At 39.7% G+C, this 14082-nt stretch overlaps 1 protein-coding gene across 1 annotated transcript; it reads left to right on the forward strand.

Moving 5' to 3' along the window:
- Positions 1–3178: 3178 nt before the first annotated feature.
- LOC146163469 (uncharacterized) lies at positions 3179–12873 on the forward strand. The gene is made up of 8 exons (XM_083381341.1): positions 3179–3936; positions 4788–4862; positions 6885–7049; positions 7636–7701; positions 8979–9159; positions 9673–9811; positions 11631–11791; positions 12329–12873. Exons 1-8 carry the CDS (start codon positions 3749–3751, stop codon positions 12635–12637), a joined length of 1284 nt encoding a protein of 427 aa, XP_083237467.1. The 5' UTR covers positions 3179–3748; the 3' UTR covers positions 12638–12873.
- Positions 12874–14082: the final 1209 nt, after the last annotated feature.

Here is a 14082-nt window from a genome sequence, read left to right on the forward strand (position 1 = left end):
TTTTGAGCAACAGCTGTCGTGTTTTTATTGTCACTACTAATCAAACCCGCGCTTTGTCATAGAAACAATACTGTTTGTGTTTTTACAGGAAACTGTGGGCTTTAGGAATTTGATTGAAAGCTTTCGAACTGTTGCTATCACAGAAAACAACGACGAGGACCGAATCAACAAAGAAACTGCTGCAATCACAAACTCGGCATTTTTAAAGGTGAGTGTATAGTTACGAAAAACAGTTACTTTGTACGCACATGTTGTTGTAAACACCCCCTTGTTGGTAGGCGCTCTAAATTACAGGACTGTGTTTTGTTTTACTTTCCGGTAACCAGCGATAAGACGAATACAACCCAATGGGCTAAATACAGGTGTTGTTACGAAAAACAACTACTTTGTTGGCACATAATATTAATCACACACCCCATATATGTAGGCGCCAAAAAGTGAAACAAAACATTTCGTTCAGCGCAATGGAGGGGTCGTAACACTTGGATTTTAGAGGTTGGCTAGGGGCTACAGCTATTTGAGTACATCAGCATAAAGGTCAAGGCCTTTTAGCCATTGTGTAAGGCTAACCGCAAAGCGGCTGTGTAGGGTTTAATATCCTACCTGCTGCTACCAATGCCGCCTTTTAGCGTCCGATAAAAAAACGCTTCCCACACTCTTGATAGCGCAGAGGCCTTCAATTACAATCTGCTGTCTGTGCCTATGCGCCTTGGCAATAACATGCAAGTAGGCCTGGGGAAATTTAGACGGGTCCGGCGCTTTGTCCGCGTTTGCCTTGGCGTCTTGAGTGAAACCGAAAGGCGTGAATTGGCCTCGGGTATAAGATAACCTCAAACATACACAGAGACAGAGAGAGGTGCAGGGCGTCGTCGTCCTGTATAGCGCCTCAAAAAACGGGAGCCGAGTCATTGAATAGGGCGGCCAGGAAGCAGAAGTCATACATCGTGCTCGCGCAATCCGCTCCGCAAGTCGCTACCCTTGCTGCAGATTATGCCACCGGGGCCGCCTTTCGAGTAATTTGTTCCGGTGCTGTGTTATGTACTTGTAAAGCTAATGTTGCGCCTGTTGCCAGTGGTGCTGTCCGAACTTTTTGGTCAAAGTTGTCGTGTAAGATGAGGCAATTATGAACAATATTATAATTTCAGTGTGCTTGTATTTGAAATAATGCTGTTCCTGTATTCTATGGTGGTGTACGAAGTATTGTACAATCCTGTTGGCCAGGGAGAGCTTGAACGAGGTGTTTTGTAGGATGAGGCAGGTAAATTCATAATGTTTAGTATTTGAATTAATGCTGTTCCTGTAATCTTTGGTGATGTACAAAGAATTGTACAATCTTGTTGGTCAGTGATAGCTAAAGGTTGTTTGTAGCACGAGACAGTTAAAAACAATAATATAATATTACAGTGTTTAGTATTTGAATCAATGCTAGTCATGTATTTTTTGGTGTTCCGCTTTACAGTAGGTTAGATAGAGCGTAAATAAATTGTCTTACAAGATGCAGTGTTGTACAATATTACGAAACAATATTTAGTATTTAATTTTGTGGCCATTTTGCTGTCATTTTATAATAGTAAAATATTTAAAACTGTTACTTGACTAGCCACAGTGCTATTACCAAAGTAATGTGTTGTGCTCAGGACTTCAATGTTTCCCCGGTGGAATGTGCGCAGTTGTAGGTCAACATGTGCATGTCGACTTGTAAAATGCAGTAGCACTTTGGTGTGAAGTCAATTTAACCAGCGTCAGTCAGTTGGCTCAAGGGCGTCAAATTATGTTAAACTCCCAGCTAAAACAGTGCAACATTTCATTTACATTAAATATGACCGGGTGCGCGCAGTGCCTATTGCGCTTACTTCAGCTTTACTCCAGGCTTATATCTTTTGGCAGTTCCACAGTGCAGAAGTGTGCATGCGTTGCAGTTAAAACGGTGAAGCACAATAAAGCGGCTTAGGCTTGGCGCAAATGCAGTTGAACTATACGTCTTTCGTAAGACTTACGATATGTAGGAGCTATTGTTGCGACTACGGTTAGGCGTGAAAGGTCGCGGATAATATAATTATTCCGTAAAAAACATCTGAAAACTGTATATTACGCATACAGGCCACGAAACATGACATAATGTGGGGGAGTGGACAATAGTAAACACATACACGCGTCATACGGCCTTGTTAAGTTGCCCGCTATCGAAGCAATTATTAGCAATTTGTCAGCTAATTGACGCTCGTATGCGCTGAGTCTACAAATGTACTTTTAAAAAACCTGTTCTCGTAATTTTGCGATATGACGAACCAAAATGACGGGTGCTTTTTGTTGGCGGAACTTTACGGATTAATTCGACCACGTCTGGGATATTTAAAATCTTGCGCGTTCGAAAACTTACCTGGCGGGACTTGACCTTAAAATGGAAAAAAATCATCTCAAATAAAACACTATGAAACGATTTAAAACTTGTAAAACAAAAAATACCCTGTCAAAGTGGCATTCCAGGAAAATAGAAAACCCCTGACAAAGGCCGTTAGCGTTCCTAAAAAACAAAAAGGAAAGGTATTTTGCCTTAAAAATCCGTGATCGAAAATACCGTTTTGAGCAAAGGTTTCTCAGTTCAACGGACGACATTTTTCGACTATTAATAAAAACCCGGATTTTTAAAATTAATTTGCGAAAATTGCGAAATTTCCGACGTGCATGCGTAACTGTAACCTGAAAGCTGTATTTATAAAACAATATTTTTTTGTAAATTAGGTTTCGCAATGACATCATTCGAAAAGACGCCGTGGTACGTTTGAGTTCGTCGCACTTGCCGGTCAAATGCCCTTTGCAGTTTTGCTATTGTTAAGCGCTTGCCTTTGAAAACGTGCTTGAGTCTGGGCCCTGGTTGTGAGGACTTATGCTTAAAAAGGCAATGTTGCCAGTTGCGTTAGTTTTATAGAAAGTGCGTCAGGCGCCGCGGCGTTTCGAGGCCTGACGCATTTCGTCCACATTTAATGAATCAGCCTAATCTGGCGCGTTCTGTTCCATAGAGGCTTCGACAGGCGAGCGTGTATCTGCTTGTTTACGACTGGCAAGTTTTTTTTAGAACATATAGCTTGCAGCGTTTGGTTTGTCTGCGGCCGGATTTGTGAAAGTGCGAAGGGTAGAAGATACCGATATGCAAAAAGGGTAAAACTGCGCCTTGATACATTTAGTCTACGTGGAAGCGATTTTGACCTGCCTCAGTAGCTGAGTGGAGGATTTTGCGGTGACATTTGAGACAGTACACAGAATTGGTGATGTAGTACGCTTGTTACTGAGATAAAGTATATTTTGTTTAAAGAACTGATATTTGTTGTTGGTTGATGGAGTAAGAAGCAGCTAGGAACAGATAAAGCCGTTTTATTTTAGGTGTAGCTCTGAGCACCTGCTGGGTTTTCGCAGCGTTATCTAAGTTTGGTTTTCACAGACGAAAAAGAGTTAAGAAGAGCTGGTTCATAGGTAGTGGAGGTATTCGTTCTTAAATTTTTTTAAAAGTCATCAATAAAATATATATTTGTTAGAACTAGAGCTGAACTTAGGATAGGTAAATTTTTAGCAAACTTAGCAAGTCAGTTGCAAGTTGTTCAATACAGAACGGCATAAGCGTTTGCCGTTACACTTTCACTCGTTGAAATTATTCCGTCGACTGTTGCAGCACTTAAGACCCTTGTGCGTATGACGCGTAAAATGTAGTTGAGACTGGCTCGTGATAAAAAAGCGGCCTGAAAGCTGAGCGATGAACGGGCGGAGGTCGCCCCTGATGGGCAAGAAACGGAACAACTTGCAGAGCCCGAGACCCTACTCTATGTTCGTCGGATCCCAGTACCTCAAGGTTTCCGACAGCTATTCGATTTCGTCCAATTCATCGGGCAACCGATCGTCCTACTGCGAGCACACTTCCACCCCGTCGCCAAAAAGCGGAAAGTATGACGACCTGTGTAGAATGTATATACTGCTGCTGCTGTTTTTGTTTGTTGTTGCTGATGTTTTTGTTGTTGTTGGCAAGTGCGTGATTCAGACGCATTGGGATTTATATTTGTGCCTTAGTTGTTATGTAATCTGCTAAGCAGTTTACTGGATGAAAATGTATATGGCTGTCAGCCGATGCCTACTATCGAATTAAAGCTCACGCCTAAAATCAGTTACCACGTGTTTGGGAAAATCATCAGTGCCAAACGCATCACATTTAATTGTCTTGTTTAGACCAGATCCGCCAATAGTTGTCCAAAAGTTGGGTACTGCTACTGTGCGTGATAAATAGATAAATGGGCTTCGACCATGATATTCCATTATAGCACAATCGCCGGCCTAAAGGCGATTTGGAGCGTTGATAAAGCTTATAGAAATATTTTATAAATCTTTAACAGCCCTGCCTTTTAATGTTACAAATATGTACGGTTTAATACTGGTGTAAAAATTCTTTATAAAAGTTTGGATTTATCCACGAATTTGAATCATCCTACGATTGATTCATAGATGTTATTATTTTGAGAATGTGCCCCAGAGCAACATTAACCAAGATGAATTTTTACCATTTTCATTCGGGTTGGGTATTAAGTTAGATATACTAAAAGTGACGCGCTTTTCGTAACTTCAGAAAACAGTGTAGGCTACTGTATGGTCCCTTATACAAACTCTTTGGAACTCAATTAAGTAACCATTGATATGCATAAAGACCCTTTCCAGGATGCATAAACACTCTTTTTAAATATGTCTTATATTATAGTATATTTAGTTCCATTAAAGTACAAATTTTCACGTTGACAAAGGTATAGAATGCGGTCGCGAAGTATGCTGGAGTCGTTAATACTGCGGTCACCGACAATGGGAAAGCAATTCTTCCCAGAACGGTAGGAACGGTGAATGCGGTGCTTCAATTTAGCAATTCGGGATGGTCTTTAATTAACCGATGCAAATTAAAATAAACAACTCGAGTATGGGGTGCTGTTGCTTACAATTGCTTATCAGCGATTACTAACTTTCCTAAACTTTTTTTTCTTTCTGGTGTTCGTTGTTTTCTTTCTTTTGCTAAATTATAATATCTTTGTACTTATATGGTTGATGAATGGTAGAGATTCTACTCGCTTTGCTTATATTGGTATGGCGAAATTAACATGTTAACAGTATTTTTATGGTGTTTTAAGGGACAGAAACGGTCTTTCAAACGATAGCCTTCAGTTGAAATTACAGCAGAGAAATAGTAGTCAGTAATGTTTACCTATACTTCTAAATATTCCTTGGTGGTCACCAAAACCAAACATTTGAACAAAAAACTGCATGTAAAAGTTGTATAAAACATGTGTTATTTTTGTGAAAGCAAAAAGGAGATTTGCTAAATCAAGGGCCAATGCGGCTCGAAATCGGTAATAAAGAATAAACTCCTGTAAATATAATTTAAATGTAATACGAAAGGCCACAAAGAGTAAGGCCGGAATATTGGTTTGAAAGTCTACAGAGGGTAATCTCAACGTGCAGTGAAACCACGAAAATAGCACAACGAACATAGGTTTGTGGAAAATTAAATTTCGAATATTTTCTCAGCAGGGGTCAACAATGGAACAATTAAAATCCCCACGGCCAAAACTACTTACGCATGTACTCATTTCGGCTGTTGCATATGCCGAATATTGGCTAATTTGGCATCGTACGTTCAATCACGTCATCTTTTCCGCGAATAGCATTCGTTGGTGTGGTAGCTTCTGGGAACCAGCACGCCCACTTTGGGAATATCCTATTTGCGGACCGAGCCCGTGTCACCCGGTTAATGGTTCACTTACGCATTGAAAAGTTGCCCCCCTCCCGCTTTCCGCAAACACTCGCAATTCCAGCTTTGCGAGCAGTTTCCGCTAATTCAAACCAATTGAAAAGGTCGGGTGACGTAATTTTTATGGGGACGATGGGCACACGCTTTAAACGGTCGACGAGCAGAACATGGAAAAGCTTAAGGGGCTCTTAACAACCGTGGATGAAACATTTTTGATACACCATAAACCCGGGTCACCATGAACTAGTTTTCATTTGTCAAGGCTGCCTTGAAACGCAGTCGGCCTTTTACACTTGTTTAAAGATGTTTTTAAGCTTTGTAGCGCGACAACATAGTTCAAAATTACAACCAAGTCATAGTTCAAAATTACAACCAAGTCCTCGTAAAGTGCTAATGCAAACCGACAAAAGGGTATAAAGGTAATTGGAACAATGGAATTGTAAACTTTGTCTTTTATAGTGGCACAATGTTGATATGCGCATTTAATCGATTTACATACTTAGTTTCTAACCCATAGACTGACAGAGTTTCCGTTTTCTTAGTTAAATTCGGGGCGCCTCTTCCTTTTCCAAGCCCCGCTAATAATAAGGCGAGTGCCAGCAGTATACCGCCTCTGCGTTTACGAGTGTGCCGGTCGCAGTTGTTAGTTTGGGAGTTTATGTGCTGGTTTTCGTGTTCAATAGTTAGTATAGCACGTAAACTACAAATTGTGTTTTTTACCTGCTGGTGTGGTGGTTACTTCTGGGTGCTGTATCTTAACGTGGAGTGCCGAACCCTCAACCCGATTAATATGTACGTATCAAGGAATACCGTTGTGACTTGGGCAAGATTTTGCCACTATGATGCTCTATTTACAATTGTCGACTTGCTCGTTTGGTGTAAGCCGATCTCCTATTTCAGGGATTCGGAAAGCTTTATAGTTAATATCTAAACAACACCTTTACTGTACTGTATATTATACGCGCAACAAAGGTAAGGTAGGAATGGTAGCTATCTATAACTATATTACCCAATATGAATGGTGTTGCAATTGGAACGTGACTTTAACTCTTCAACTCACTCCGAAGCTAAAAGGTAAGCCTAATTCCCGCCTTTTTGCCAAACGCAGGTTGAAGCGAAACTCGAGCGCTGAGTGTTCGACAAATTGCACAGGGGCCTTTGATAGCCTTGTGTGCAGCTTACACGCAGTTGACGTCAACGCCAACAACACGACCATTGACCTGGTGAACAGCCCGCCCTACAGTAGCAGCAGCAAAAAGAAGTCAAATTCCCCGTGAGTATTCCTTAAAGCTTCTGTGTGGCTGGACATGTGGAGCTGGATTTTCTCAGCTGCGCAATGCTGATGATACAGTTGTGCCAGCTGTTCCGTCTGTTGTGGTAGGGCGTTATGGTATGTGGCTTGGCGCTGTGCGTTTCGTGTTGTCAGTTTGGCTGTGGACGTGCTCTGAGTCAACGGGTGCCCTTTAGCTTGTAAGGAAATGTATCTGATCATGCACAATAAAAGGTGAGATGGTCGGACTGACATGATTTGCAACATTTCATGCGTTTATTGTTTAGTAAAAGGGCCGAAATATTGCAGGACCTACATGCAGACAGGTACCCTTGTATATTGGTTTGGTGACCACAAAATAAATATTAGGATACGGCAACTATTTTATAAAGTACTGCTCATTCTCTGCTTTAGTTACTAGGCTGTATTTTAAGACCGTTTCCGTCTTCAAAACAGCTTACAACACACTGGATAGAAATATATCGTGTGTCTAGTACAGTGTAATCTTGAAGAAGGCTGGAAAATTGCAGGAACAACGGCCCACGTATTTCGAAAAATCAAAACAACGAAGTTATTTTGTTTGTTTTAGGCAAAAGCGGATGATGCCGCCGGCTGGTCCCAGCGCGCGGACCTGGATTGTTCCCAAACAAGTCAAGTAAGTTGGACTTTAACCTTTATCCAACGGGGTAACTATCAGCTTTTATAACAGGGGTCGGCAACCTTTTTCTAGTCGCGGGCCAAAAACAACCTCAGAAAGATCTCTGCGGGCCGCACAAAATCTTAACTAAGAATTGTGTTATAAAAGTGTTAGAACAACTGTGAATCTAGGGGGCCTCGGATTGTTTTGCGCTTAAAAACGTGTTTAACTATATTTAAGGAGGCAGTAAAGTGTTGACGCAAAGCGAAAAAAGCGTTTGTTTGGTTTAAAATTTAAGTTTACACGTCGTCATCCATACTACTAATGAAAAGTGTAATAAAACTACTTTGAGGGAACGCGATAACTTCAATGGGTAAACTTGTTTAGTGTTTGTTAAGTTCGGTCGCACCTGACGAGCGAAGCGAGCGCGTTTATTTTGGTATACTGGCATTTCTTTTAAATTTCTTACATGTTTTTATTACATTGCTGATAAGAGTAAAATGTTAAAAATATATGTGCAATATTTTGAATACGTTTTCCGTTTGTCCGCGCCGCCCTTGTCTTTCAGGCTTTCACGCCGCAATGGTAAAGCGTGAACCTATAGTTTAAAAGACAGCATCAAAACTAAACAAACGGGAAGTATAAAGATCATTCGCGCAAAGCTCGAAAATGTTTCTCACAAGTTAATTAAAATTGTCAAAAAGTATGTGAAATGGACTGGTATCTAGTTTTTTAAAGAGGCGGCGGGCCGGATGAATTACACTGGCGGGCCGTAGGTTGCCGACCCCTGTTTTATAACATTGGCCAGCAACAATATCACCAGTCATTTCAAAATTACAGCGTTCGAGTTACTGTAACGTATGACTTGCTGACCAAACGAAATAAGCAGGCCCAATATAATTAATACATCACGAGTGTTAAACACAAATAAAATTATGCCAAACTGATACGTCTCGAAAAGTATCTTCGACAGGCAAAAAAACATCCATACAATTATACATGTTATTTTAACTCGCAGTAATCAGTGTTGTAAACAAATCATTTCCTAACATAAGTGCCAATCAAGTCTTTTGCAAAATAATTAAACTGCAAGTCAAGTCATGTTGTCCGAAAGATTTAAGACAATTCATTTGGAAATTGTGACTAAAATGAAGTAAAAAAGTCCAATCGTTGACTTAAGTCATTATACCACTGGTAATGATAGGCTTACCTATCTAAGACTAAAGGAAAAAAACTTGAAAAAAAACTAAAAAATGGCAGAGAAAAGGTAAAAACGTGCATTTTTTCGTTTGCAGAAAACTGCCGATCGGCGGCGTTGTGTTCGGCACCCACATGGGAAGGTCGGGAACCTGCTACGTATCGGTGGTGACGTCAAAGGACGAACGTGTTCTCCAGATGTACGACCGAGCCGGGATGCTTGTCAAGTCCTTTCAGACCCGCGCCACCAAGGCTGGGAAGCCCTTCGAACCCTACCAGGTGAGAGTTAACTTAATGGAGGAGTCCTGAGTAGTAGTCTTCTGCATTTTTTTTGGTCTCAGAAAACTAGAGTTTGATAAGGTTTTGATAATGGTTGGATTGATTGTATTTGTGGATCTATTTAGCTTCCCAAAAATACAACGACCGGCTCCCTGCATATAAAAATGTTGTTTTTTGACGATTTTTGTATTTTTTGGAATTTCTTTTGTTTCAAGACGTTTAGGCCAGAGTAATTCTATAGAGTTTTAAATAAAGATATAATTATTATTTACACAAATTCTGGCAAGCTGTGATAGTGTTAAACATCAACCGTTCAGATTTCACTTTTCTCGATATGCTCTACTCTGATCTTCCAACAATATATTAAATTGCAATATATACTTAGCAATTGACATAGCGCAATGAAACGTGTGATGTAGTTGTATCTTCTGTATTTGTAACAAACAGACAGTAACTTGTTTTTTAAGTATTTTTTTCAAAATTTCTAACACGCGCCGTGGTTTGTTTCTTCAGATGTGTGAAACCAAAGACGGTCACATCGCGGTGGCTTGCGGTTCCTCGGTAACCGTTTGGTCCAAAGAAGGAAAGCTGATCACCGAACACGGAAAGAACATGTTCAAATGCGCCAAGTCGATCGCCGCACGCTCAACAGGTAAATCGTTGTTTACTTTGTCTCGATAGGTGTAAGAAAAGGCAAGCATTGGCACTGCCGTGTTTGTCGTCGAGTTATTGTAAACGTTTACCTAATGTATCTGCCAACGTTGTAAACAATTCGTCTTTAAATGACTGAAGTCGCAATGGAGTCATTTGTAAAATACCTCAAGTTTCATTTTATATCAATTACTTGACTTGTATTTAACTTGTTCTAATAGTGACTTGACAGGGACTTAACCTGGCGAATTAATTACTTGGACTGGGACTTGACTTGTTATTTTTGCTAACGACTTGACTGGGGGAGCTTGAGTTATTTTAGAAATGACTCCATTGCGCGACTTCAGTCATTTGACCTCATTTGCACCAAGATGGAATGAGCTAGCATTCTACATTAATTTAGGGTTAGATCGAATCTTTATCGTGTCAGTGCGCTCTTGCTTTCTCTTCTTTCGCTGAACGTCTGTTGTTTGTTGTTCGTCATAAAGAGCAAACCAACAAAGGATTTTGTACGTGACATACGGTAAATGGTACAAGGAGGCAAAATCAATTTTACACGTTTTGTGGGGTAATACTAATTTACGGAATGATGAATGGTCGGAATGGTCGGAACGCTCAGTAATTTAAGTGTAACCCCGTTAAAACAATTATTAAACCAACGCACAACATTTGGGTTAGGGTGGGGGTTAGCGTTTGGGTGAAGGTGGGTCAAGTGTTATTATATTTAATAATAATACTGTAAGCGTTCCGACCATTCCGACCATTCATCATTCCGTAAATTAGTGTTACCCCGTTTTGTGTAGAGTTTGCAAAACATGCGCTATAAAAACCTTTGTGTTATAAACGTTAATTATATATTATGAGCGAAAATATACCGTTCAACAGAAACTTGTATTATAAGATTTGCGTGTTCTTAAAAGTTGGTAGTTTGCATTTAAAACAAGGAGGCATGTAAAGCAGTTTGCACAAATTGACTGTTTTTAATTTTACGTGAAATACATTTATCGATATTTGTCATATATTTTGTTACACGACCTTGATAACTGCAGTCCGGGTGCCTGTCTCTGTTTTCAATCCAAGTGGTTACACATAAAAACGGCATATGGGAAGGGTCAACAACCATCAAGCTGTTTACTTTTCCTGTTAACAATCAATATTACAAATCCGTATTGAGTGTTTAGCACCTGTCGCAATACATTTAATATGTTTTGATTTATTCGGACTGTAGCATTGTTTGCTAAGTTTTCCCTTTTGTTCACTTCTCTGTGTACACCACAAAAACGTACAAAACATACTAACCCTTATAGCTTTATTGTGGAGAAAAGCCTACATTGCTCTTAACGACGCTAAGCAGTATTGATTGTAGGCCTGTATTTTTTGCGATATTGTAGAAATTTAGATCAATCCTAATGTGGTTAGTAGAGATGTCCGGTTTAAGTGGATCAGGACCGATACCCGATGCCAAGTGGTAGTATCGCTACTCGTCCGATACTCGGTTGGCATCGTTGCATATCCGACACCAAATTGATATAGGAATTTCCGGCATGATTTCTGATTTAAAATTTGAAAGGTTAAAAACTAATATAGGTTGACAATATAAGGTAACTGAACTTTTTAACCTTCAAGCAAATTTCGGCCTTATAACCTGTTAAACTGTTTCATTTTCTTTATTTTGCTAGTTTGGGCATAGTAATGACGTCGTATGATATCGGGTAAAATATTTTACTTATCTAATAAGTCAAGTCAAGTCATTTAAAAACAGTGACTTAAGTGCAAGTCTTTAAAACACTGGAACTTACCTATTGTTGTTGTTAACGCAGGTGAAATCATAGTAACCGACACCGACAACAACGCGGTTAAGATCATTTCCTCCAACGGTCAGCTGATCTCGCGACTCCAGGGCGACTTCTACTGTCCGGTAGGTGTCAGTGTTGACAGTGACGACAACATTATCGTGGTCGATTGGAAGGATCGAATATGGGTGAGTGGCTTAACGAGTAAAATGTGTTCTAAAGATACGATTACAGCAGCTGTGTAAATCTATTGTATTAAAAATGATGTTTTAAACAAAAATTAACGCTTTTTGGACGGAATTGAATAAGCTGGGCATATTTTATTTAATTTTTTTATTAACATGAGCACAGTCAAGTGACTTAGCCAAAGTCTTAAGTCACCTATTAGAAAAATGGCTTGGCGCAATCAAAAATGGCTCGTTGGCGTAATTCATTATAGTATTATTACCCTACAACGTCGTTGTTTTTTTGCAAAACCCCATTCTCCGGGTCCTTCCGTAAAAGGATTTTGTTTAAGAAAAAAAAATATTTTCCCAGATTCTATATATTTTATCGTTTATAGTGTGGGTCAAAATTCCCATAAAAGGATTATTTTGCGAATTTTTCCAACTGAAAAAACCATATTCCTTCGATATTCAAAAAAATGATTTTCTAGTTATGAAAATTATCTTAATTTTTTTTTGTTTTTGAAGTAAAGCAAAAACGAACATTTTCTTTCTTTTCAGATCTTCGACGAGGAGAACACCCTGGTGCGCACTTTCGGCACCAAAGGCGGCGCCGATGGCGAGGTCGACCTGCCCTACGGCGTCAGTGTGGACAGCGAGAACAACCTAGTGCTGGCCGACATGTGGAACAACCGTATATCGGTCTTCACGCGTGAAGGCCAATTCCTACGTCACCTGATTCCGGACCCGAGCCAGTCGGCGGTCCGTCTTCCCTGCTCGGTTTCTGTATCGCTGGGCAAGCACCCCGACGACTACCGCATGTCGGCCACCACCTTTAGCGGCACCGCCGTCTACCTGTTTACTTACTAGCGGACGCCGGTGTTGTGATCGCCTTGCCGCCAGGTGCTGACAGAGAGCCGATGTGAAAATGTGGCGTTGTTGTTGCTGAAAGCTGCGCCCAACCTCGGTTTGAGCAACTCGCGAGACACTGTAACGCATCCTTGCCCTGAAAATGAAGCACGATATCCCTGATGATAGTGTAACGCATCCTCGCCTATCGTAATGTTCTGGCAATAATCGTTCTTGCCAATCTTTGATAGTTAACATCTTCTAAAACATCAGAACTTTAGCGTGATGCAGACTTTCAAATGAAGCAAGATACCCCTTAATGACAGTCCTACATCATGTGATGATAAACTAACACTGCTGATCTATAGATGCGCATGTATTTTCAGTAGTGCGTCTTATAAAAAGCAAAATGCTGCCTAAAATAAGATGAAATTTCGATAAAAGGCTCGCATTTTGAATGCCTCTTATCTGAGTATGCCTGTCACAATTTTAAGGGCCTTTTGTCATCTTCTGTAAACCTGACTAAAAGTCGAACATTGTATAGTAATAATTTCTTGCGCCAAATATTAGAGCATAACAAACACTTTTTGTCATTCCAACACATAGACACAGCTGTACAATCAAGTCAGTCCGTTTTTATTTTCTAAGTGCATAAAGTTTACGACTGTTATTTTTTTTTCAATCATGCATCAAGCCATTGCAAGTTTTTCGTTACGTTCCTTTTTCCTTTTTTGTATTTTTGTGATTTTTGTGATATATTTATAAAACGGCGCCTTTATAATGCGTGTAGTTGTTGCTGATCCTGAAGTTTCTCTCGCGTCTCCGCAAACTGATTCAAATACAACGGCGATATTAAGATGATTTTGGAAACTCTAAAAAAATGTTTTAGTTTCTAGCTTGGTGATTCTTAATTCGTGTGTCTGACTCGGGAGATTTTCAAATGAGTCTTGAAAAACTTTGGCAATCTTAACAAAAACATTCCTATTACAAATAGGCAGACAAACGTGCGAGACTTAGAACTTTTGTTAAGTCGCGAAACACGTGTGTGTAATTTTAGGAATAAAAAATCAAAACTAAAGTTCATATTAATGTATTAAAATAAACAACAACAAAAAAGGGTTTTTCATTGACTTTCAGATTTTCTAAGTGCGATATCTGGGCCCGTTAGGATAAGTACAAAATTAATACTTAAGCTGTATTGTATACTTCGCAATTACAATCTTATTATCACACATCGAGTATTATTATTAGACAACAATAAATAGATAAAATGAAGACGTAACATTTTTAACTGTTGATAGCTTGCATAAAACAAAAGCTACCTACTTCCATTGTGTTAAACCAGTGATTTTGGACAGTTTTTTACGGAACAATAGTTAAGCTGAAACATTTCTTGCGAAACACCGGTTGAAAATTAGTGCATTAGTTAACTGATAACATAAGGTTATTTACCTAATGCCTTTTCG

The sequence above is a fragment of the Ascidiella aspersa genome, chromosome 2, assembly GCF_963924565.1.
Source record: "Ascidiella aspersa chromosome 2, kaAscAspe10.2, whole genome shotgun sequence".
Classification (NCBI taxonomy): Eukaryota; Metazoa; Chordata; class Ascidiacea; order Phlebobranchia; family Ascidiidae; genus Ascidiella; species Ascidiella aspersa.

Bases quoted from the DNA above. Each gene is read 5' to 3' on its own strand.
- LOC146163469 (XM_083381341.1), top strand. From the start codon at position 3,749: ATGAACGGGCGGAGGTCGCCCCTGATGGGCAAGAAACGGAACAACTTG. The intron at 4,863-6,884 runs GTAGGAACGGTG...TGCCAAACGCAG, and splicing joins AAGCAATTCTTCCCAGAACG to GTTGAAGCGAAACTCGAGCG. The intron at 7,050-7,635 runs GTGAGTATTCCT...TGTTTGTTTTAG, and splicing joins AAAAAGAAGTCAAATTCCCC to GCAAAAGCGGATGATGCCGC.